Here is a 27287-nt window from a genome sequence, read left to right on the forward strand (position 1 = left end):
CAAGCTCCGGAATCCATTTTGATTTTGTCCAGAGCGCTATTGAGCATGACATGTCAGTACAGACCAGAACACAGCATGAACCCCCCACACACACACACACACACACACACACACACACACACACACACACACACACACACACACACACACACACACACACACACACACACACACACACACACACACACACACACACTCCCTGAAGTATAAATGATTTAATTCTCACACACTACTATTGGTTCATCAAAGAGAGGAACACAGATGGATGAGGACAGATATGCTACTGGAATCGATGAGCTTCCCATGGTCATGATGTATAAACCCATGGCCCCCTTACACACTGACGAGCCTTGTTCAGTGAGAGACAGCCTTCCACAGCACTGCTAATTGAGTGTCTGTGTAATTCACAGTGCTCTCATAAAGACCTGATTGTTAGTACACAGTAAGGATCCGGAGAGTTAATTTAACTCTGAGAGTGTAAAAGTGGACCCTCATGGGTCCTCGAGTCCTCACAAATATAAAGCTGTTTGTTGTGTCAATAGCGAAAACTCACAGAGATAAAGAGGGGGAAGGTTAATGAGTAAAGCAGCGATAGGGATTTCTACACTCCCATCTTCTCCATACCTTCCTGCTTCCCTCTATTCATGTCTTTCCAGCCCATCCCTTTCCCAATCCACCCATCTTTACTTCCCTGCTCTTCTCAACCTGTCTCTCCCGTCTTTCTCCCCTCCGTCCTTTTCTCCCTCTCTCTCTAGTTGTGCAGTGATGCGGTGAATAGACCCTTGGCTGTGCTCCAGTCTCTGCCACCTAATCGACACAAGAGCTCCCTGGAGAGAGGCCAGCGGGACGATGTGTTGCATTATTAAAAGAGCTGTTCTACCCTTGGGGAATGAGTGAGACGGAGTGAGAGAGAGCGAGGCGCACAGACAGACAGACAGACAGACAGACAGACAGACAGACAGACAGACAGACAGACAGACAGACAGACAGACAGACAGACAGACAGACAGACAGACGGAGTGATAGAGACAGAGGCCGAAAGAAAGAGAGACAGATAGATGTGGTAGGGCAAGAAAGCATACTGCTATCCCATTACGAATAGCTCCCATTCTGACAACTTATAACTCATGTAGTGTTGAGTGAAAATGACAATCTGAGCAGTTAAGTTTCACCACTATTCCCTCTGGGTGATTTACATCTAAGCATGCAGACGTCGGAAACAATAATAAACCTTCATCTGTATACGCAAATCCTAATCAGTCAGATTTTCAGATAAACTGAAAGCAAGCTTCGATTGGGGACTAAATCCTGATTAAATAAAACACACTCCCGAGCTATTATTAGGACACCACAAAGGAGATGTGTGGCTGAGTGAATCGAAAAGATGTGGGCGAATCAGAAGTATTATCGACTGCAGACTTTCTCTGACTGTCGTAGCTGAAATACACAAGATGTGAGTGGGCAGGCGGCTCTGGCTCTGTCTGTGAGTTTTGGCAGTAAGTGAAAGGAGCAAGAGAGAAGAGGAGCAGTAAGTAGAAAAGAGACTAGAGGCCCAGCATTCCAGCTGTGTGACGCTCTCTCCACCCCCCCGACACACACACACACACACACACACACACACACACACACACACACACACACACACACACACACACACACACACACACACACACACACACACACACACACACAACACACACAACACACACACACACACACACACACACACACACACTATCCAAGGTCAGGTCCAACCACAGGCATGTGGGAAAGAGAAACACACAGTGGCTATGATGTTCTATATTGGGGTGTTTGGCCGACAGGGAGAATAAGATAAACATTGCTGTTGTCCACACACCACAAGGAGTAAATGGACATCCTCTGCAAGCTGCTCTGCTAACTAACTGCTCATCGACAAAACAACATTTTCTGCCTTGCTCTGTTGAGCCCAACACTGGACCCAGCACTTACTACAGCTAACATGAATATACAGCACTTCTGAAAATCGTATTCCTGCTTAAAGGAGAATAGGTCAGACAGCCTTGGTCAGTGCAGAGCTCACAGCGACATGAGGGCAGAGCGGATTATGGTTCTGTAGGTCTGAGACCTCCTCCGATAGGCAGACCTGCAGTACTTAGCGGCCTGGGAGCTTTAACAGCGAGCTTCAATTACACCCCGTGGTTGAACGGAGGAGCTTTAAGAGATCCCCAGGTGAATTACAGCCTGATTGTGCTCCTCAGCTACTGTGACATGACAGCCATCACTCCGGGTAGGAGGGTGGGGGTGGTGTGTTGTCGAGCTGATGGCAGGGGGGATAATCAGTGTGTTGTGCGAGATCCGGATTCATCGGCTGAAATAAGCTGTGCTAATCACTGCCCAGGCGCATCTGGCCTCCATTCTGCCTGTATGTGTGTAACTAGAACATCTGGTTCAGAGGTTAACCCTTTGTATTCTATTAATAGAGATTGGGATTTTCCTCACACTTAGACAAACCAGTTGGACTCCATCAGGTGCTCTATTATACCTATTTTATGTCAAAGAGTCAGTGTCGCGCGTGCGCGCACACACACACACACACACACACACACACACACACACACACACACACACACACACACACACACACACACACACACACACACACACACACACACACACACACACACACACACACACACACACACACACACACACACAATTGCGGCGAGGACAATACTACTTGAGGACAACAATGTCTATTTGTCTACTATACTTGTGGACTTGTATTGGGACATTTGGCCCTCACAAGTATAGCATTAGAAGTACACACGCACACACACTTTCATTCAGCATTGACAGAACTGTGGCTAGACCTGCACCTGGTGCTCTGTCTGAAAAGAGGAAGTAATTTCTGTTCTGTTTTTCCAATAACCTTCAGTGTGCACACACACACACACACATACTCACCTCCCTGTGCTGTTTCCCAGCTATCTAACGCATTGTTTCCAGAGCAAACATCCTTTAAGCATCCACCATTGACGACACAAAATGTAACCAGATACTGTAATGCTCCTAATGCCAGGGCCCTCATATTGTTGACAATAAACGGGGCCAGTGACCGTCTAGATAAGACAAATGCAACCCACAGTGCTTGAGATATTAATTTTTCACTTTGCTCCCTCATACAAGCAAAAACATCTGACAAAATACTTGGGGACAGATTCACTGAGCCATGTGGGCCAGCATGTGACACGCAGCACTCCATCATCCATAAGATGAATAAACAAGAAAGAAAAGATGAACCAGACACACTGGCCAATACTGCCACACTGACAGACTTGCCTATATAAAATAGGGCAGGCCACATATGATCCCACGGCCATGGGGATATCAAGATTATGAAGCATTTATGCTTTTACATTAGAAAGATAAAAGAGTGACGGGACAGCATGCATGGCAGCCGGCCACCTACATTGTGAGCTGAACTCCAGCTCAACATCACAATTACACAGCATGTTCTGTGATCCACAAGTCTTTATGATGGGAACGCTATCCTTCAGGCAACACGCTTGAACATGGTAGAAAGGGACCATGCATTAGCGGCCAGAATTGCACACTCCAAATGAATAGGGGGTAAATAGAGTGACTGACAAAGGGACACTCGGGGGCCCTAAGGCCCTGCTAAGATTACACATCGCTGGAGGTTCTGAGCGCCTGATGCTTTGTGCACACACATACTCGAAGACACTCTCCCAAGCACATCTACAGCAATGTAATGGCAGCTTCTCCAGCTTTAGTCCATTACAGTCTGCACTGTCTGTCATTGTGTCACACGTGCTTTAAGCTGTGCTCTCTTTCTTTCTTTCAACACAGTATCTGTCCATGTGTCTCTGCCTCAATCTCCCTCCCTCCCCCGTTGTCCTCGTTGCACACGTGTCATCGGAGCAGGGAGACAGATGGTACCCTGCCGACGTCAGGGACAACCCAATTCAGCAGTGAGAGAGAGAGAGAGAGAGAGAGAGAAAGAGAGAGAGAGATAGGGTCATGATGCTACACAAACTCGCGCGAGGGAGGAGATTCGGATAGAATAAACACATGCAGGGATAAACACTGTGCTTCATCTGAGGGAAGAACACAGTAATCTCTGAAACACCACATTGACAATGATGGGCTTCACTAACAACAGTGCATTCTAGGCATTATGGTGAATTCAATCTCACTTCTGATTGCCTGGGTTCACTAAATATATGGAACACTTTAAGGAACATTCCCTTAAAATGCATGAATCTTACAATATTAATATGGTGAAGATTTTTTGAATCAGAATCTAGTACAAGAAACCTTCAGAAGATAACAATGTGTTATCAAGAGGTTGTTACTAAATTGTAACAACATTGGATCCATAGGAACCTATGATTGGAACACAGGTCCTTTTTCCATTTCCTTAAAGTTATGGTTTTGAACATACAAGGTTTCTACCCGCCAGTAATATGTGACCGATGAGTGTTTTGGGATCAGTAATGTCTGAACAAAATATGTGCACACATACACACTCAGGGTAAGGTCAGTCTCTGCCATGTGACTCAGAGGCCTGGAACCAATCAGATGAAGTTCAGAGGACAACAGGAAGTAGAGGGGTCAGTCCAATGACCCCTGGAATTCCTGTTTTTCAGCTACTGCTTTATGCTCCGACTCTTTTTCCCGATCCCCCCCAGTCACCCTCTTTCCTTCCCCCTTCGACACCCATCCTCACTTCCTTACCCATGTCTTCCTACCTACCCCCACTCTGTCTCTCCTTCTGTCATCCTGTTTGCCTCTGTCCCCAAGCCATTCCATTAGTCCTGCTCTATAGGATCTATTTTCATCTGTCGTCTCTCTCCTCCTCTCCATCTGTCAGAGGCACTTTGTCTCTCTCTTTTTTCCTTTTCTTCCCAGCACCATATACCTCCCTCTTATTCTACTTTCTCATTCTAGAAACAGTGCTTCCCTGCTGGCTCGGTTTAGTCCAAAGATAGTAACTGCATTTTCTAGCCTTGGGTAGGATAAAATATTAAACCGCTCTGCACTTGCTGCCCACGCTGGCCACCATACACTCTGAGAGCATCTTCACTCACTGTGAACAAAAAGGGATTCATCTGCTAAAACCAGAGAGTGTTTACTGCAGAGGCATGTGCTATAAAATAATCTAGGTCAGTAGGCTTGTGTCAGTATTTTTTTTCAGGACTGTTACCACTCACCTATTCCTTCTATAGATAGACCACAACGTAAAAGAACAACACAACTGACATGCATGATGATCACTGAAATCCACATTCTAGAGGGTTCAGCTTCAACTCTCATCTCACCTCATTGATTGAGTTCATAAGGTGCTTCCTACTGAGTGTCATGTTGAGTGTGCCGTTTTGACTCAGCATGGGCTGCTTGACAAACACAAAGTCACTACGGCTGGAGAGGGTGGAGTAACAGGGCCGGTAGGTGCGTGTGTGCGGGTCCTGCGAGCCGCCCACCACCTCCATGTAGCGGATGGGCCCGTCACTGTTGAGCTGCAGGTGCAGGTCCTTGCTGGGCCTCTGGAGGTAGCGGCTCGGCCGGTGGCGGTCGTAGCAGCAGCAGCATTCAGACCCGCCCAGATCCGTGCTGCGGTGTCGCAGGCAGCGTATCATAAGGACCACGAAGGTGATGAAGGACACGCCCGAGACGCAGGCCAATGAGATGATGAGATAAAGGGTGATATCCGACATCCCGGCGCGGCGGGAGAATGGCGTGTGGCGGGGACCAGCGGGGGCCACGTTGGCAGCGCCCTTCTCCTCTACGGTTACCGTGATGGGCACGGTGGTGGAAAGAGGAGGCTCACCGTTGTCCTGGATGATGACTACGATGTCGTAGGCCGAGCCCCCCTCCTCCTCGGCCAGTTTGCGGGCTGTGCGAAGCTCACCTGTGTGGGCACCAATTCGGAACAAGTCCGCGTTAGGCCCAGGCGCAATGGAGTAAAACAACCAGGCATTGTGTCCACTGTCGGCATCTACTCCCACCATTTTGTTAATGAGGTGCCCTGAACCAGCAGACAGGGGAACTGTGAGCTGTAGCCCAGTGTCTTTAGGGTAAGAGGGGTGAACAAGTGCCGGTGCATTGTCATTCAGGTCCACAATGAACACGTGCACCGTGACGTTTGCTGTTCTTGGGGGCACACCGGCGTCCCGTGCCTGTACCTCAATACGGAAGACATTAAGCTGTTCATGATCCAGTGACCGCATGCTGTAGATGTGGCCACTGTCTGGGTTGATGTAGACATAGGAGGAGATGGGCGAGCCCTGGACCATGCTGGGCAGGATAGAGTAGGAGACACGAGCGTTGTCCCCAAGGTCTGGATCTGTGGCTGAAACCATGGCGATAGGGGTGCTGGGGGCATTGCTCTCTGGAATGTCTACCGAGTAGGAAGGCTGGGAAAAGGTGGGGGCGTTGTCATTTACATCAGACAGCTTCACTACAAAGGTGGTCCGTGATGACAGCGGAGGGGACCCCGCATCAGTAGCCATTATGACTACCGTGTACTCTGGGATGCTTTCACGGTCTAGGTTTCCATCGGTGATGAGGCTGTAGTGTCCGCCGAAGGCCGAGTTGAGTTTGAATGGCAGGCCAGCTTGGACTTTTAATGTCACCTCACCATTTTTGCCAGAGTCCAGGTCCCTTGCACTGATGAGTGCTATCACAGTCTCTGGCGCCGAGTCCTCTCTGATGGGACTGGTCAGTGACGTCAGCGTCACCTCTGGCGTGTTGTCGTTGACATCAGTGACGTCCACTATGACGCTACAGGAGCCCTCCATGGCAGGCGAGCCGCCATCCCTCGCCTGTACCGTTATGTGGTAAACACTGGCCGTCTCATAATCCACATCGCCATTAACACGGATCTCCCCGCTTTTAGAATCCATGCTAAACAGCTTGAGGACGCGTTCCGGTGTGTATTTACTAAACAAGAAAGATATCTCTCCATTGTGACCTGAATCCGCGTCGGTGGCGTTCAGTTTCGTCACTAAAGTGCCCGGTGCTACATTCTCTAACAGGCTAACTTTCTTTATTGGCTCGTCAAATACGGGCGCATTGTCATTCACGTCCAGAATTTTAATGAACAGCAGGGTTGAGCCAGATTTCTCAGGCTGCCCCCCGTCCACGGCAGTGAGCAACAGGCGAAACGAGGCCTGCGTTTCCCTGTCCAGGGGTTTTTCCACCACTAGTTCAGGAAACTTACTGCCGTCACTTTTCGTTTCAACATTCAAAACAAAGCAGTCGTTAGGTGCCAAATGGTAAGTGCGTAAAGAATTGGTACCCACGTCTGGATCATGAGCGCTCTCCAAGCGGAACCGGGTACCCGGTGCGGCCGCTTCTGATATTTCCAAGGAAATGTTCTTGGTTGAAAACTGCGGTGCGTTGTCATTCACATCAATAATGTCCACCACGACGCGGTCTATTTGCAAAGGGTTCTCAAGTATAATTTGAAGGTGTAACGAGCAAGTTGAACTTACTTCGCATATTTGCTCCCGGTCAATTTTCTGACTGATGACCAAATCGCCCGTCGCCTGGTTTACCTCGAAATACTGCGCGTTGTCCTCCGAGACCACCCGCAACTTTCTCTGGATGATCCTCTGGGCCGTTAGACCCAAATCATTAGCGATATTCCCGACAACGGAACCCCGGCTAAGCTCCTCCGCCACGGAATAGCTGAGCTGGGCGGACGCGCACGAGAGGTAATAGGCCAGGGCGAAGCAAAGCCTCAGCGCGTACCATCCTCCGGAGCGCTTCCTCCTCCGTCTGGATTCCATTGTGCTGCGGTCCAGAGCAGGGAACGGAACGGGGGACGTGTGTAAAGTTCCTCTTTCACCGTAACTCGTCCATGGTTGGGTTTAAACGACGCTACGAGGCCGTCGGTAACGTTTTCCGTTTTCGAAACATCGCGATTGAAATATTAGAGGTAATCATTTCGGCCCGTTTCTCGGGGAAAAACGAGTAACAACTTTTGACTAGTAGTCAGCCTCCCCCGAAACTCCGCTCTCTTCCCTCCTCTGCTTCACTCCCCTCGTGGGCGGAGAGAGACACCAGTGGAGTAACGCTTCCCATTGGAAGGCTGCTGAGACTAACCAGCTCCGCTCAGAGTCACACTGCTCTGTCACACAGACACAGCCACAGTGTGAGAAAACTTTTCAGAGGAAACTTTACAAACCAGCGAGAGTTAAATCTATTCGGTGTGTTGCCTTAGACTACGTGTTGATTGAAGTTTAAAAGTTTAGCGGTATCCAGGGCAAACAAACGGCGAACGGATGATCATGATGGCAGAATAAAGTTTTCCGGAAATATTATTCAAACTTTAGCTTTTCTATGATACAAACAAACCGCACATTAAACATCAAGGACGGTAAACTCATTGTGTCGTGTGGAAATGCAGACACCTGTTGCCAATGAATGCCAGCTTCCAAATAACGTGAAAAGTACACTACTACAAGTAAACTACTGATCCAAGTGTTAATTATAGCCACAAGGGGGCATGCTTTCAAAGCTAATTTTCTCCTTCTGACACAGGCCTACAGGCAGGGTAATGTAAACTGAAAATCTGGGCAAGATTAACCATTTACTAATTGGCTGTCATTTGATACAAGACTTGAATCTTCCCTCATATGATTTACACTCAGCTTTTTTGATCTTTGACGTAAGATACAAGGGAGACGTCCGATTTTTGTTACTATTGTTGTACTATAGGCTACTATTTTAGGCCTCAGGAAACAGCCTGCAAGATCAATTAAAAGTAGAAGAAAGAGCTGGCTTTGTTTTCTGGGCTAATGGACTTAGGTTAATGCTGAAATGCTGGCAGAAGGGCTGTTGCCCCTTTTATGTTAAATAATTGTGAGTGGGTTGGTTGTATAAACAGCAAATAGACTCATCAGTCTATTTGATGTTTATACAACCAATCCTCTTTCTCACAAAAATAGTAAATTATCTTTCCAGAAAATATTTATTAAATAAGAAAATAAATAGAATAAATTTAAAAGCGTGTTACAGATAATATAAAGACAATAATGTCGAGTTCAGTACATTTTGGCAACTTGAAAAATAAGTTTCCGATTAGGCTAATATAATTAATGTGAACCATTTTCCAAAAAACTTTTGAAATACTCTCTGGCTAATCATTTCAGTCATAATGTGAAATCTTAGAATAGGCTATGTTGTAGGCTATACTAGAATGATTAGAAGATGAAGTTATGTATCAACTAAATCCTAAAGGTAACAGGATAGGTGGGCACTATATGGGCACCTCGATGGCTATTTTGTCCAAAATGTAAAACAATATATATATTAGAAAAATCTTAAGTAAAGTAGGCCTATACATAGAACATACTTAAACATTCGACAATTAAGGTAAAAACAATCACACCCGTGTGAAGTGAGGGGCACTCTTACCATTGTACATCATTTGCTCAGACATATATGACGTAATTCTCCATTCATTGTCAATGACTTTGTGTAGGACAATAATACCGATTTGCTCAGACACATATGACGTTAATTAAAAAACGTCTACAATTGCTACAAAAACTGTAGGCATATATCCAGTCATTTTGTGTGCAAGAAATTGGGAGTATAAGTCTGAAATCGATGTACTGTGTATGTTTGCATATACTACAGACGAAAGTCCAAATTCTATTCTGACCCCTCCACGAAAAGGCCCCGTTGTCCTGACCCCTTATCCATCATTTATACATTATGGATAATTAGTGTGGACTTAACTGTTTTTCGTCTGTAGTACTCAGTTGTATTCCTGTTATTTCCTGTACAGCACACAACACACAACTGTCCTCTCCTCCCCTCCTTATTTGGTCAGCCTGACACGTGACCATTGCCTGCTCACCCCTGCAGTCACTTACACCTGAACAATAACCACTGGTTCTTTCATATACTTTACATAGTTGAGACTATTTTTCAAATATTTTATTTTAAAATTTCACAAAATACATAGCCAATTTGACATAGAGGTGCCCAGATGTCCCTAGTGTCCATCCTATGATCTATCCTGTCTGTATCCATCCTGAAATTTGCACCTAACAGTGAATATGGATATATGCACTGTTGACACATTTGTCATCACGAGTGCCAATGAAATGGAAATGGGATTTAAAGGTAGGGTGTAAGTGATTGTATTTGGTTAAAATAAGTGTTAAATAGCTCTATATTCTGAAAGTCCTAGTGTTTGTTCGGTAACAGGAGTCTCCCTCTTAATTAAACAGGTCAGGATACCAATTTTCAGTTCAGGATGCCAGACACAATTGGAACTACACTATAAAAATTAAGCTTATGAATGGGTACTCTCTCCTGATCGGCTAAAACTTGGTCAGCTATCTGAAAATGTATGTTCTGTTGATTTAAAGATCTTCAGAGACGGGGAGATCCCTACTGAACAAACCTTCTATAACAATGATTATCAGTATATATAAGTCTATATAGTGCTTTAACAAAAACATTTTGTTTTGACCAAACATATCACTTATATACCCTACACCTTTAAAAAAATGTTCTGTTTTGCAAACATAATTATGTATAGGCCTACATATACATTATATCGCTATCAACGCACAATGTATATTGAATATTGTGTGTATTGCTAAGGCCTCTAATGCACATTGTTTATTTCACATTGTGTATATATAGACACTATATACAATATTAATTAAACAATGTATATTGCATATTGTTTGTATTGATGAGGCTTAATGCACATCACAGTCACATTGGTGTCTATATATTTTAGTTTTTTGTAGTGTTTTGTTTATACCTTAATATTGCTGCTTATCTTTGTATTTTAAATATCTCTATATCGTGATAGTAGTCATATAGTGTTTGCTCCAAACAGGAGTCTCTCTGTCTCTCCAACTCTTTAGTAAACAGGAAATGCATTTTCAGATTTCACCAACTATATCCAATCAGGAGAGAGAATTCACAAGGGATACAGGTAAACAAATTAATTGGAAGTGATGACACAGAGAAGAAAGCAGACATTGAACATGGAACACAATACAAATTAAGCCTGTAAATGGGCACTCTCTCCTGATTTGCAGAAATTGCCAACCCACCTAAAGAACATGTGCTGTTTATTAAAGAGCTAGACAGATGGACACTGTTACCTTTGTAATAAGGTGTAATGCAACAATTTCACCTCTACCTACCAATAACACAGTTATTCAGATATATTACACTTTATATGATTATGTATGGCCCAGAATTATATCACAAACATTTTGCCCTGCCTCAGTGCTCACCTGCTGGCTCTCAAAGGTCCATGTGCTGTCAGGTAAAGACGCATCTAGGACGTTCATCATCTCCTTAAAGTCAGTGGTGCTGCTGGGTTTAACGAAGGTGAAATCACTGTACTCTGACATGGGAGAGAGACACGACCTGAATGACTGACTCTGAGACATCATGTCTCCTCCCAGGACCTCCACGTACTTAATAGGTCCATCTGAGTTCAGCTGGAGCTGCAGGTTTCTGTTGGGATTCTTGTAATCATCAAAGTCACTCCGTCTCATGCAACAACCATCGCCTCTACTGCTCCTTATGCACTTAACTGCTAAGATTAGAAAAGTCACAAGAGACAGCACGGACACTGCGGCCAGAGAGAGAATCAAATAAAGTGCTATTCTCCCAGTTTTCCTATTTTCTGCTATTTTGTGCCTGATATCTGAGATAGGCTCATGGAGTCCATCCTCAAGCAGGATTGACACAGTAACGGTGGATGACTGAACTGGTTCCCCGTCATCACTGATCTCTATAATCAGCCTCTGAGAGGAGTCATCCTGCTCGTATACAGCGCGTTTAGTCCTCACCTCTCCTGTGTAAAGACTGACAGTGAACAGAGAGGCGTCCGTGGCCTCCTTCACCTTATAGGAGATCCAGGCGTTATGGCCCGAGTCAGCGTCCACGGCAGTCACCTTAGTAACCAGGTGTCCTGCTTTAGCAGAGCGAGGCATCCTCTGATGAGACAGGGAGCCCAGAACAGCGGAGGAGGGGTAAATAACAGTGGGGGCATTGTCGTTCTGGTCCAGGATAAAAACATTTACAGTAGAGTTGCTGCTAAGAGACGGAGAGCCCTGGTCCTTTGCCTGCACCCGAATCTGAAACACCTTCAGTTTCTCATAGTCAAACGAGTGCATGCTGTAGATGCTGCCATTGTCAGAGTTTATATACACATATGAGGACACAGAAACATCCTGAACTTTGGAATCTAAAATGGAGTAGGATATCTTTGCATTTTGGCCTAAATCCAGATCAGATGCAGATAGTGAATGAAGAATCGACCCCGCCACCCCATTCTCTTTTAAATACACATTATATGAGGCCTGGGTGAATACAGGAGGATTGTCATTAACATCAATGATGCTGACAGGTATAGTTTTCTTACTAGTCAGCGGAGGGGAGCCTGAATCAGTGGCTGTTATCTCAATATTATACTGTGAGAAGTTCTCTCGGTCTAAAACACCACTGGTAACCAGCGCGTAATTATTGGAAAATGAGGGTTTCAGTTTAAAAGGAGAGCCCTTTTCTATCTGCAAAGCAACTTTTCCGTTTTCACCAGAATCAGCATCCCGCGAACTAAGCAATGCAACTACTGTACCACTTGGCGCGTCCTCGCGCACGGGACTCGGCTGAGAAGTAAGAACAATTTCTGGGGCATTATCATTAATGTCAATTATATCAATCTGCACGCGACAGTGGCCCTCCATTTCAGGACTGCCTTTATCTTTGGCAGTTATATCAATGCTATATGAAGCAGTTGATTCATAGTCCAATTCCCCCTTAAGAGTAATTTCACCTGTTAAAGAATCCATGTCGAACATGGTCAATACCATCCCCGGTGTTCGAGAACCGAATGAGAATTCAATGTCACCGTTTGAACCTTCGTCTGCATCTGTTGCTTTTGGTTTTATAACAACTGTGCCCTTCGCAGTGTTTTCACTTAAGGATATTTTGTAAACTGTTTTTTCAAACACTGGAACGTTGTCATTTATATCAAGAACATTAATTGTTAATTGTGATGTTCCTGATCTCACTGGATTCCCTCCATCTAACGCTGTTAATAATAAGGTGTGAACCGCCTTTTTCTCTCTATCCAAGGGCTTCTCTAAAACAAGTTCAGTGACAGTCTTACCATCTTCAATTTCTTTCATTTTGAGGGAAAAACACTCATTTTTGCTAAGCGAGTGGGATTTGAGTGAATTGCTTCCAACGTCGGGATCCAAAGCGCTCTCCAAAGGAAAACGCGTGCCTACTGCCGCTAATTCGGATATTTTCAAAGAAAGGTCCTTAGAAGGGAAGCTTGGTGAATTGTCATTAATATCTCGAATTTCTACCTCAAAACGATGTAATTGCAGCGGGTTCTCTACAACAATTTGCAGAGGCAGAACGCAGCTGGTGCTTTGTCCGCATAAAGCCTCTCTGTCTATTCTGTCATTCACCACCAGCTCACCCTTCCCCGCGTCCACACTGAAATACTGCTTACCAGCCTCGGAAGCGACACGCAGTTTACGGTCAAAAATCTCTGATAGTCCTAAACCCAGATCCTTGGCTAGATTTCCTACAACAGAACCCCGTTTTAATTCCTCCGGGATACTGTAGCGTGTCTGTCCGTCTATTGTACTCCACATGAGAAAGAAATACTGCCACCAAAGACAGTGCCATCTCCAGTCTCGATATCCAGTTCTCTTTGTCATCCCTGAACCGTCACAGTGCTTCTTTTCCCATAACGAATAAAAACAGCATCTTTACATGAAATCCATTAGAAGAACGGTTTATTCCAGTAGAAACATTGGATGTGAAGTCTAAAGTAGGACATAGCAAATGTTTTATGTCATTGTGTAAAAATGAAACCTGCTTTATCCTCCATCTCCGAGCTCTTAACGGTTATGGTTCTGAAGCTGCATTGGGGGAGGGAGTAGATCTCTTTGTACAGTTCTGTATGCTATTGGTGCACAATGTGCATCTTTGGCATCCAATGAGAGCGAAACTGAGCAGCGCTCTTAAAGCCTATAACAGCGGCCTATATTATGAATGAATATGAATATTATGTCACCGAAACACTGCAGCACGTGTAAAAACAGGGGATGTCAATCAGTTCTATTATTTGATATAGCCGTATACATTTATAACAACATTTAAAAACGAGGATTCATGTCTTATACAAAATACCTTCCATATAACGGTTTATTATGTACTCCCAAGCTATATACAATGGAAAGAAAACATGTTCATTGTCCACCTATTCTCAATTTTACATGCGTGTCGCTGTCCGTGGTGCTGAAACATACTGCCTTTCGATGCAACCGCAAATAACAGTCAAACTCTCGCCCGTTTTCTTTCAAACATCATTTAAACTCTCTCTCTCTCTCTCTCTCACACACACACACACACACACACACACACACACACACACACACACACACACACACACACACACACACACACACACACACACACACACACACACACACACACACACACACACACACACACACACACACACACACACACACACACACACGAGGCGGTGTAAGAGGCGGAGCCACAATATGATGTTATGTCATGATGACCTTGCTTGCTTGATTATACCAATGATATGCAGCAGTGTGTAATCTCATGATAATTACGTGCAGCAGTGTAAACTGTCTTGTCTTTGATTGAATGTTTGTGATTGGTGCTCTTTTATTGATGTCTAAATTTCTGTTCTGTTTGAGTTTGTCAGTAACTGTGAAGTTTAAGAGAGAGCAAATATTTTTTCTACCACTACCACATTTTGTACCACCTGTATTTTTGAGTGGTGTAAACCACTCCTACAACTGGCTTTTGTGTGCAGAAAAAATGAGCATGGTTGCTATGTTCAAAATACTTTCTGACGTAATTAAATCACACCCGGGTGAACTGGATGACCGTAGCAACCATGCTCATTTTTTCTGCACAAAAAAAGCCAGTTGTGAAATCACATCCGGGTGTGATTTCATTACGTCAGATCAGAGCTGATCAGGCTATATAAAACCTTACACCACTCAGTTCACACGGTTGTGATTTTTCCATTACATCAAGTAAAGCGTCAAAACTGATACTACGTGCGTCAGATTATTTGTGCTCAGTCTTAAAGGTGATATATTTTTTAGAAGTGAACAAAAAAATATACGCCTCTATAAAAGGGATATCCAATAAGTTGTTTGTCCACCTATACATCTGTAGCTAACTACACGCCTGCAGACAACCTATAGAAAACGGTGTGTCGCTGTCCATCGCTGTGGTTCTGAAACACACTGCATTTCAAATGCAACCGCAAATAACAGTCAACGTGACTGATATGTTCTAACTCAAATATATTCAACACTCTAAGTAGCCAATAAGTCATTGACAAAGACACACATTGTCACTGGGGAGTGTTATGGGTGTGCTGCAATGTAAGCGATTTCCCTTCCCCCCTGCACGTAGCCAAACACGGAGTATCTGATGCCAAGAGTATGAAGACAAAATAGAAGATCTTATTACTCTCTGCTCACCTGCTGGCTCTCAAAGGTCCACGTGCTGTCAGGTAAAGACGCATCTAGGACGTTCATCATCTCCTTAAAGTCAGTGGTGCTGCTGGGTTTAACAAAGGTGAAATCACTGTACTCTGACATGGGAGAGAGACACGACCTGAACGACTGACTCTGAGACATCATGTCTCCTCCCAGGACCTCCACGTACTTAATAGGTCCATCTGAGTTCAGCTGGATCTGCAGGTTTCTGTTGGGATTCTTGTAATCATCAAAGTCACTCCGTCTCATGCAACAACTACCGTTGCCTCTACTGCTCCTTATGCACCTAACAGCTAAAATGAGAAAAGTCACAACCGACAGCACGGACACTGCTGCCAGTGACAAGATCAAATAAAGTGTTATTCTACCACTTTTCTTATTTGGTTCTGCTACTTTGTGTCTGATATCTGAAATAGGCTCATGTAGTCCATCCTCGAGCAGAATTGACACAGTAACCGTGGAGGACTGAACTGGTTCTCCGTCGTCATTGATTTCTATAATCAGCGTCTGAGAGGAGTCATCCTGCTCGTATACAGCGCGTTTAGTCCTCACCTCTCCTGTGTAAAGACTGACAGTGAACAGAGAGGTGTCCGTGGCCTCCTTCAGCTTATAGGAGATCCAGGCGTTATGGCCCGAGTCAGCGTCCACTGCAGTCACCTTAGTAACCAGGTGTCCTGCTTTAGCAGAGCGAGGCATCCTCTGATGAGAGAGCGAGCCCAGAACAGCGGAGGAGGGGTAAATAACAGTGGGGGCATTGTCGTTCTGGTCCAGGATAAAAACATTTACAGTAGCGTTGCTGCTAAGAGATGGAGAGCCCTGGTCCTTTGCCTGCACCCGAATCTGAAACACCTTCAGTTTCTCATAGTCAAACGAGTGCATGCTGTAGATGCTGCCATTATCAGAGTTGATATAGACGTATGAGGACACAGACACGTCCTGCACTTTGGAATCCAGGACAGAATATGAAATCTTTGCATTTTCCCCAAAATCTAGATCAGATGCTGACACTGAATAGAGTATGGAGCCTGCTACCCCATTCTCTTTTAAATACACATTATATGATGGCTGAGTGAATATAGGATGATTGTCATTAACATCAATGATGCTGACAGGTATAGTTTTCTTACTAGTCAGGGGAGGAGTTCCAGAATCAGTTGCTGTTATTTCAATCTTATACTCTGCCAAGTTTTCTCTGTCTAAAACTGTATTAGTAACAAGTGCATAATTATTACCAAATGAGGGCTTGAGAGTAAAAGGAGAGCCCTTTAGAAGCTGTAACTTTAATTTACCGTTATCACCGGAGTCAAGGTCTCGTGCACTTATCAAAGCTACTACTGTGCCACCAGGGGCGTCCTCGCGCACGGGACTAGGTTGAGATGTTAGAATAATCTCTGGGGCATTGTCGTTGATGTCTAAAACCTCAACTTGGATAGTGCAATGTCCCTCCATTCTAGGAGTTCCTTTGTCTTTCGCGCTGATGTCTATTTCATAATTTGCAATGGCTTCGAAATCTAATCTTCCTTTCAGTGTTACTTTCCCGGACAGTGAGTCAATCCTGAACACAGTCATGGTACTCTCAGGCGTGTGTGTGCCAAAGGAATATTCTATATCTCCATTTGGACCCTCGTCTATATCCTTTGCTACAAGCTGAACAATGGCTGTGCCTTCTACACTGTTTTCTGTTATAGCAACTTTGTACACGCTTTTTTCGAACACTGGAAAATTGTCGTTATTATCAAGCACACGAACGATTATCTGAGAGGTCCCAGATCTCGCTGGATTTCCCCCATCAAATGCCGTCAATAAAAGCTGGTGCACCGCTTTTTTCTCCCTGTCAAGTGATTTAGCCAAGACTAATTCTGGAACTTTCCTTCCACCAGACACATCTTTAATTTTCAAACTGAAACAGTCATCTTTGCTTAACGTATATGACTTGACATAATTAGTTCCAACATCAATGTCTTGTGCACTCTCCAAAGGAAACCGAGCCCCTGCAGCCGTGGACTCGGCGATTTCCAATGTTACCTCTTTTGATGGAAAACTCGGGGAGTTATCATTGATATCCTGGATTTCAACTTCAACTCTATACAACTGCAACGGGTTTTCAATGACAACCTGAAGTGGCAGAACACAGCTGGCGCTTTGTGCACATAAAGCCTCTCTGTCTATTCTGTCATTTACCACCAGCTCGCCCTTCCCCGCATCCACACTGAAATACTGCTTTCCAGCCTCAGAGGCGACACGCAATTTACGGTCAAAAATCTCTGTGAGTCCTAAACCGAGATCTTTGGCTAAATTCCCTACCACAGACCCCTTTTTTGATTCCTCAGGGATTGTGTAGCGGGTCTGTCCATCTATTGTACTCCATAAGAGAAAAAAATAATGCCACCAAAGAGCCTGCCATCTCCAGTCTCGATGTCCCGTTCTTTTTGTCATCACTGGTGCGTTATAACACATTAATCCAAATCGACATTCTCTTCTTTCAAAACAAAGAGCTCATTGTTGAAAATCCATTGCCAGATAAAATACCGTAGTCCAGTGCATATTTCGAAATAATTCACTACGACGTTCTATATTAGACATAATTTAATCTCCAAATAGATGCGTGTATCCTGCTGTCTCTCAGAGCATTGTGAGGGTTATGCTGCTGAGGCTACACGGGGGGAAGGGAGTAGATCTCTTTGTACAGTGCTGTATGCTATTGGCTCACATGATCCATCTCTTACGCCCAATAAAAACGCACCAGGGCTGCTTTGTTAACGACACGGTATATGAAGGAGTGCTATAGTAGCCTATGCATTGAAGAGCTTGCAGGTACATGCAAAGACATTGTACCATAATGAAAATAAAAGGACGTAGCCTATGTTCAGAGAAGGGATATTTTCCTCAATTAAAACATCACAATAAAATGTTTGTTTGCATGATACTACAAACTAATAAACAGGCCAACTTTAATTATACCATATTTGAGTGCTTTAGTAGCCTATACGGCTTGAGAGTGAGAATGGCTTTAAACACTATCAGGGCTGCCGTTCACATTTTGAGTCGCTGTCCAGAACAGTGGTGCTGAAAACACTCAGCCACACGAATGAAGTATAACATCCTCAAATTATGACTGTAGGAGCCATTATGATGGTGCTATATTATTGGTTAGGTTGGCATATTATTTTTGAACACTTGGTGGCGGGCTTTAGATTTGACAGCACTGGGTGTATATTTAGAGGGTCACTCAGGTGCACTATAATCAGATCAGAAATCATCAGATAGGACACAAGGGAATGGTGGGAGCACATCGCTTCTTACTAGCAGCAGCAGCAGCAGAACAGAGACAGACAAACTTCTACAATAACATCACTGGTATAGTGGTATGTTCATGTTCATGATTTCAACTGCTCACTTCTGCTCAATAAATACACCAAAACTTGATCTAAGACTGGACATCCATCTGTTATGTTTCTGTTAGTAGGCTACTCTGTAGGATCACTCCCAGCACCTGTGAAGTAACGTGCAAATATACATTGGAAGGTGAAGGATTGCCGTTACAATGACAACGGTACTTTGTCATAGATTTATCAATACTGATAACAGTAGTAGGCCTAAAGTGCCGCAGTATTAAAAATCACACTCGTGTGAAGTGAGGGGCGCTCTAATCACCATACATCACATTGCGTGCTCAGCCAATCAAATCATCACATTCCGTGCTATACGGACAAACACAAAGCTGTGCATATAGACCAATTATTTGTTTACAAACATTGGCACGGGTGACTGTTTCATGTAATCAATTCCCAACAGATCTCCAAACCTGTTGTTTTGGGGAGCGCTGGTTTCAGTCCATTCAACCTCCTCTTGTGAGTTGGCTAGTGAGGTGCACCCTAGGAGACATTTATACAGTATTGCGCACAGAGAACAGCTGATATACAAGCTCACATCGCATCGCAGATGCGACTGTTGTGAGCGTAGAGGTCTGCGTGCGCGACACCATCACGGGACGAAGCATAAATTATACTTGATGGACTGCAGGTGCGCGTGCAGCCGTGCACAAATAGGCTCTGCTGCCGTGTTCATGAGCGCACCTCCCGTTCTTATGACAGCGACTGGAGGTGTGGTTTTGAGGACAACTGTTTTGAATTGCTATTATTGTTCAAACACGCGAAATTGAAATGACAAGGACAAGGAATTTCGTTCTCTTTTCACACATGATAGCTATAAAAAGAAAGTAACTGCTCTACTCGTATATACTGCCCAATACAAAGCCAAAATGCAGTAACTATACGTTTTGGACACACCGACGTTTTTGTGTATCCCAAACGTAAAAAATATCCTTCCTTATTTCAGGGGATGAACAATTACCTTAAGAGCACATTTACAATTAGTATAATATCACATATTTGTTATCTCATTTGGCTGACCAGTTGAAACACTTTTAAACCCATTATTGGCCATTGTTTCCCCCATAATTGCACTTTGGCTTTGTAGGGCAGAGGGCAGTAAGTGGAGCTGTGAAATAACGTCCTTAACTAAATGATATTACACTTGCTTAAGTTACAGCGAGTTTAACATTAATTGATGGTGAGGAGCAGAATTTAATGATGAGATCATGATAATGAGATATGAATTATTATGACAATAATTCATATGATAATATGAATGTATGAATTCTTCATTTGCATGCTCAAGTAAAGTGTGCAGACTGGTTTAGGTTTAGAGTGTTTCTTATAAGAATAATAATAACTCATTGCCATTATTCTCAGCTCACCTGCTGGCTTTCAAAGGTCCACGTGCTGTCAGGTAACGACGCATCTAGAACGTTCATCATCTCCTTAAAGTCAGTGGTGCTGCTGGGTTTAACGAATGTGAAATCACTGTACTCTGACATGGGAGAGAGACACGACCTGAACGACTGACTCTGAGACATCATGTCTCCTCCCAGGACCTCCACGTACTTAATAGGTCCATCTGAGTTGAGTTGGATCTGCAGGTTTCTGTTGGGATTCTTGTAATCGTCAAAGTCACTCCGTCTCATGCAACAACTACCGTCGCCTATGCTGTTCCTTATGCACCTAACAGCTAAAATTAGAAAAGTAACAAGGGATAGCATGGACACCGCGGCCAGAGAGAGAATCAAATAAAGTGTTATTCTCCCGCTTTTCTTATTGGACTCGGTGGCTTTCTGTCGAAGATCCAAAATAGGCTCGTGGAGTCCATCCTCTAATAGGATAGACACTGTAACTGTAGTGGACTGGACTGGTTCTCCGTCGTCATTGATCTCTATAATCAGCCTCTGAGAGGAGTCATCCTGCTCGTATACAGCGCGTTTAGTCCTCACCTCTCCTGTGTACAGACTGACAGTGAACAGAGAGGCGTCCGTGGCCTCCTTCAGCTTATAGGAGATCCAGGCGTTATGGCCCGAGTCAGCGTCCACTGCAGTCACCTTAGTAACCAGGTGGCCTGGTTTAGCAGAGCGAGGCATCCTCTGATGAGACAGGGAGCCCAGAACAGCGGAGGAGGGGTAAATAACAGTGGGGGCATTGTCGTTCAGGTCCAAGATAAAAACATTTACAGTAGCGTTGCTGCTAAGAGACGGAGAGCCCTGGTCCTTTGCCTGCACCCGAATCTGAAACACCTTCATTTTCTCATAGTCAAACGAGTGCATGCTGTAGATGCTGCCATTGTCAGAGTTTATATACACAAATGAGGACACAGATACGTCCTGCACTTTGGAATCTAAAATAGAGTAGGAAACCTTTGCGTTTTCCCCAACATCTAGATCAGTGGCAGACACAGAGTATAGAATGGACCCTGGTACACAATTCTCTTTTAAGTACACGCTATATGAGGACTGACTGAACAGAGGAGGGTTATCATTCACGTCAGTGATACGTACAGGTATAGTTTTCTTAGTAGTTAGAGGAGGAGAGGCTGAATCAGTGGCTGTTATCTCAATGTTATAGTCTGAGAAACGCTCTCGGTCTAAAGCACCGCTGGTAACAAGTGCATAATTATTCAAAAAGGATGGCTTTAGACTAAACGGAGAGCCCTTCGGTAGTTGTAACGTCACTTTACCGTTATCACTTGAATCAAGGTCCCTTACACTTATCAAAGCTACTACTGTGCCAGCAGGCGCATTTTCGCGCACCGGTTTTGGTTGAGATGTGAGGACAATGTCGGGAGCATTATCGTTAACGTCTACAACATCAATTTGCACACGACAATGACCCTGCATTACAGGAGTGCCTCTGTCCTTTGCAGTTACTTCTATTGTATAAGAGGTAGCACTCTCATAATCCAGTTCTCCTTTCAAATAAATCTCTCCCGTTAAAGAATGAATGTCAAATATTGATAAAACTGTATTTGGTGTGCGAGCGCCAAAAGAGAACTCGACATCACCGTTTGGTCCCTCGTCAACATCGGTTGCTTTAGTTTGAATTACAAATGTACCCTTTGCGCTGTTCTCCTCTAAAGACACTTTATACAAATTTTTATCAAATATTGGGAAATTGTCATTAATATCAAGAACATCGATTGTTATCTGTGAGGTCCCAGACATGACAGGGTTTCCACCGTCTAGCGCTGTCAGTAGTAGCTGATAAACAGCTTTTTTCTCTCGGTCTAGGGGTTTTTCTAATATCAATTCAGGGACCGTTTTGCCATTTTCAACTTCTTTCATTTTCAAGACAAAGCATTCGTTTTTGCTTAAAGTGTATGATTTAAGTGAATTAGTTCCCACATCTGGGTCCTGTGCGCTCTCTAAAGGAAAGCGTGTTCCGACCGCTGCTGATTCTGCGATTTCCAAAGACAGTTCTTTTGTAAGAAAACTAGGAGAATTGTCATTTATGTCTCTTATTTCCACCTCTATACGATGTAGTTGCAACGGATCCTCAACAACAACCTGGAGAGGCAACACACAGCTGACGCTTTGTCCGCATAAAGCCTCTCTGTCTATTCTGTCATTCACCACCAGCTCGCCCTTCCCCGCATCCACAGTGAAATACTGCTTACCAGCCTCAGAGGCAACGCGCAGTTTACGGTCAAAAATCTCTGACAATCCCAAACCCAGATCTTTGGCTACATTTCCTACCACGGAGCCTTGTTTCAGCTCCTCAGGGATTGTGTAGCGTGTCTGTCCATGTATTGTACTCCACAAGAGAAAGAAATGATGCCACCAAAGAGCGTGCAACGTCCAGTCTCGGTATCCCATTCTCTTTGTCATCCCAAGGCCATTAAAATATGCTATTTCCCTTCTATGTGCAATATGGTTTGAAATCCATTTCCAGAAACGTTAATCCCACATTAAGATTCTTCAAATATTCCACCATATCCTATACGTTAAATAAAATATATTATATCATGACATGATGATAAGAGCTCATAGCCTTGTCTTCAGCAGCTCTAACCATTGTGAGGTGGTGCTGAAGCCTAGGGGGAGGGAGTAGATCTCTTTGTACAGTGTGATGTACTATTGGAGCGCAGCAACAATCCCCATCATCCAATGAGAAACTGAGCTGCGTTCTTAAAGTCACAGCAGCGTAGGACACCACAGAGAAAAGTATAGCCCAATATGATATGCTCTCATAATATTTTCTCATAAGGAGGGTTCATATTACACCTATAGGCGATATGAATGAATTGCACACACACACACACACACACACACACACACACACACACACACACACACACACACACACACACACACACACACACACACACACACACACACACACACACACACACACCTCTGTAGCTCACTCGTGTCATTTAACGGTATTTATTAGTGGTTCCCAAACTTTTTTCAGGGGACGCATTTTTTTAGATGAAAAATCAGGTGACCCAATTCCCAATATTACACACACAAGGCATATATAAATGAAATGTGACGAATAACCCAATGCAGATTGAATAGAGGAGCCTTCAGTCTTGTTTTGTATTTACTTGTGTATGCACAGAACATCTAATATACACTTGTATGTTGTTATCAAAGGCATAGCTTATATGTGCTTTACTTAGCAGTGCATGTTCACACGATATAGGTCTTTACAGGTAGACTTCACATGCAGAACTGACAGCACTTCAAAGGCTTCTAACAGCTGCAGGGAATATTGTTAATCAGCACAGGTGCAAATAATGTTCCTAATCAGTGCTTTCACATAAAATAAACTCTTATTACAATATACTTATCCAGACCATGGCCTGGACTGGCCACTTGACACATCGGGCCGACCAATGAATGTGGTGGCCCAAAAAACCAAACAAAAAATATTATTATTATTATTATTATTATTATATATTTTTAATATGCAAAAACATATTTTAGGACTATACACAACCTATTCCCTGGAAAAATATAAACGAGAAGTGGTATAAGCGTGGAACAGTTTCTTTAGTTTGGACAGAATTAACACCACATGACACTTCATGAAAGTATAGGCTGAAACTGAAACGAGTGGTGCCGCTGTAAGTGTAACTGTCCACCTCAGTGGTGCTGATGCATGGGTGCAAATGCCATCAGCCACAACAACGAATGTCAAACAGAGCGTGCTATAGGCCTTTAAGGCCTACTAATTGGTCAACAAGTCAGGGCACATTCTTAATTCACTATCTACTGAATGTGTTGTTGTATGTTTTGTAAGCACCCCAATGTAAAACATTATTTTAAATTCTTCCCACGGACAAACATTTGAAATGATGTTTTAATTAAAGACTTCTCTATCAAGTACACTGACTGATTCAAGATTATTTCAGGTTTTCATTAGGACACCACACCACACCTTGCAATCAACAGTGTTTTCATATCACTGGCACATTTGGCACAAGGACACACGTCTAAAACGTACAACAATTTATTTTATAGATCTGCTCACCTGCTGGCTCTCAAAGGTCCACGTGCTGTCAGGTAAAGACGCATCTAGAACGTTCATCATGTCCTTAAAGTCAGTGGTGCTGCTGGGTTTAACGAAAGTGAAATCACTGTACTCTGACATGGGGGAGAGACACGACCTGAACGACTGACTCTGAGACATCATGTCTCCTCCCAGGACCTCCACGTACTTAATAGGTCCGTCTGAGTTGAGTTGGATCTGCAGGTTTCTGTTGGGGTTCTTGTAATCATCAAAGTCACTCCGTCTCATACAGCAACTATCGCTGCCTCTACTACTCCTTATGCACCTAACAGCTAAAATGAGAAAAGTAACAAGTGATAGAACGGACACCGCGGCCAGAGAGAGAATCAAATAAAGTGTTATTCTACCACTTTTCTTATTTGGCTCGGATTTCTTCCGCAAATCCAAAATGGGCTCATGTAGTCCATCCTCTAGTAGTATAGACACTGTGACAGTGGAGGACTGAACTGGTTCTCCGTCGTCACTGATCTCTATAATCAGACTCTGAGAGGAGTCATCCTGCTCGTATACAGCGCGTTTAGTCCTCACCTCTCCTGTGTAAAGACTGACAGTGAACAGAGAGGCGTCCGTGGCCTGCTTCAGCTTATAGGAGATCCAGGCGTTATGGCCCGAGTCAGCGTCCACGGCCGTCACCTTAGTAACCAGGTGGCCTGGTTTAGCAGAGCGAGGCATCCTCTGATGAGACAGGGAGCCCAGAACAGCGGAGGAGGGGTAAATAACAGTGGGGGCATTGTCGTTCAGGTCCAGGATAAAAACATTTACAGTAGCGTTGCTGCTAAGAGACGGAGAGCCCTGGTCCTTTGCCTGCACCCGAATCTGAAACACCTTCAGTTTCTCATAGTCAAACGAGTGCATGCTGTAAATGCTGCCATTATCAGAGTTTATGTACACATATGAGGACACAGACACGTCCTGCACTTTTGAATCTAAAATAGAGTAGGAAATCTTTGCGTTTTCCCCAAAATCTATATCAGTGGCAGAGACCGAGTATAGAATGGACCCCGGTACACAATTCTCTTTTAAGTACACGCTATATGATGGCTGACTGAACAGAGGAGGATTATCATTCACGTCAGTGATACGTACAGGTATAGTTTTCTTAGTAGTTAGAGGAGGAGAGGCTGAATCAGTGGCTGTTATCTCAATGTTATAGTCTGAGAAACGCTCTCGGTCTAAAACACCGCTGGTAACAAGTGCATAGTTATTCGAAAATGATGGCTTCAGACTAAACGGAGAGCCCTTCGGTAGTTGTAAAGTCACTTTACCGTTATCACCTGAATCAAGGTCCGTTACACTGATCAAAGCTACTACTGTGCCAGCTGGCGCATTTTCGCGCACTGGTTTTGGTTTAGATGCGAGGACAATGTCTGGTGCATTATCGTTAACGTCTGCAACATCAATTTGTACACGACAATGACCCTCCATTACAGGAGTGCCCCTGTCTTTTGCAGTTACTTCTATTGTATAAGAGGTCGCACTCTCATAATCCAGTTCTCCTTTCAAATAAATCTCCCCCGTTAAAGAATTTATGTCAAATATTGATAAAACTGTATCTGGTGTGCGAGCGCCAAAAGAGAACTCGACATCACCGTTTGGTCCCTCGTCAGCATCCGTTGCTTTAGTTTGAATTACAAATGTACCCTTTGCGCTGTTCTCCTCTAAAGACACTTTATATACATTTTTATCAAAAACTGGGAAATTGTCATTAATATCAAGGACATTGATTATTATCTGTGAGGTCCCAGACATGACGGGGTTTCCACCGTCTAGCGCCGTCAATAGTAGCTGATAAACAGCTTTTTTCTCTCGGTCTAGGCTTTTTTCTAATATCAATTCAGGGACAGTTTTACCATTTTCAACTTCTTTCATTTTCAAGACAAAGCATTCGTTTTTGCTTAAAGTGTATGATTTAATTGAATTACTTCCTACATCTGGGTCCTCTGCGCTCTCTAAAGGAAAGCGTGTGCCAACCGCAGCGGATTCTGCGATTTTCAAAGACAGTTCTTTTGTAAGAAAACTAGGAGAATTATCATTTATGTCTCTTATTTCCACCTCTATACGATGTAGCTGCAACGGATCCTCGACAACAACCTGGAGAGGCAACACACAGCTGACGCTTTGTCCGCATAAAGCCTCTCTGTCTATTCTGTCATTCACCACCAGCTCGCCCTTCCCCGCATCCACAGTGAAATACTGCTTACCAGCCACAGAGGCAACGCTCAGTTTATGGTCAGAAATCTCTGACAGCCCCAAACCCACATCTTTGGCTACATTTCCTACCACGGAGCCTTGTTTCAACTCCTCTGGGATTGTGTAGCGTGTCTGTCCATCTATTGTACTCCACAAGAGAAAGAAATGATGCCACCAAAGAGCGTGCAACGTCCAGTCTCGGTATCCCATTCTCTTTGTCATCCCAAGACCATTACAATACGTTATTTCCCATCGATATAGAATATGGTCCGAAATCCATTTCCTGAAAGGTTAATCCCACAGAAAGATTCTTCAAATATTCCACCATAGCCATACATACGTTAAATAAAATATATTATCATGACATGATGTACAGCTCATATAGCCTTGTCTCCAGCAGCAATATTGTGAGGTGGTGTGAAGCTTAGGGGGAGGGAGTAGATCTCTTTGTACAGTGTGATGTACTATTGGAGCGCAGCGAGAATCCCCATCATCCAATGAGAAACTGAGCTGCGTTCTTCACAGCAGCAGCGTAGGACACCAAATGGCCCAATATTCTATACTGTCATAATATTTTCTCATAAAACGAGGGTTCACATTACACTTAGGCTATAGAATTGCACGCACG

At 43.9% G+C, this 27287-nt stretch overlaps 3 protein-coding genes across 9 annotated transcripts in view; all 3 read right to left on the minus strand.

The window, feature by feature from the left end:
* LOC306929021 (protocadherin gamma-C5-like) overlaps positions 1-27287 on the minus strand; it is a gene marked incomplete at its 5' end in the record, with an annotated part of 103715 nt that overhangs the window by 9710 nt on the left and 66718 nt on the right. For 2 of the 7 annotated variants that reach the window (XM_079509359.1, XM_079509358.1), the window contains one exon: positions 15549-18023. The exons of 2 other annotated variants lie outside the window; for them this stretch is intronic. In XM_079509359.1, coding sequence (XP_079365485.1) covers positions 15549-18023 — 2475 coding nt within the window. Of the gene's footprint in view, positions 1-5324; positions 8082-11279; positions 13728-15548; positions 18024-27287 lie in introns of those variants that run through there. 3 more of the 7 variants (XM_079509361.1, XM_079509360.1, XM_079509357.1) reach the window with 2 other exon arrangements.
* On the minus strand, positions 20317-22779 carry LOC306929614 (protocadherin gamma-C5-like; the record flags this gene model as incomplete). Its single annotated transcript, XM_079510220.1, has 1 exon — positions 20317-22779. The coding sequence occupies one exon, from the start codon at positions 22777-22779 to the stop codon at positions 20317-20319; it is 2463 nt and encodes an 820-aa protein (XP_079366346.1).
* Positions 24410-26896, minus strand: LOC306926684 (protocadherin gamma-C5-like; the record flags this gene model as incomplete). Its single annotated transcript, XM_079506081.1, has 1 exon — positions 24410-26896. The coding sequence occupies exon 1, from the start codon at positions 26879-26881 to the stop codon at positions 24410-24412; it is 2472 nt and encodes an 823-aa protein (XP_079362207.1). The 5' UTR covers positions 26882-26896.

Source organism: Electrona antarctica (genome assembly GCF_951216825.1).
Source record: "Electrona antarctica genome assembly, chromosome: 1".
NCBI classification, from domain to species: domain Eukaryota; kingdom Metazoa; phylum Chordata; class Actinopteri; order Myctophiformes; family Myctophidae; genus Electrona; species Electrona antarctica.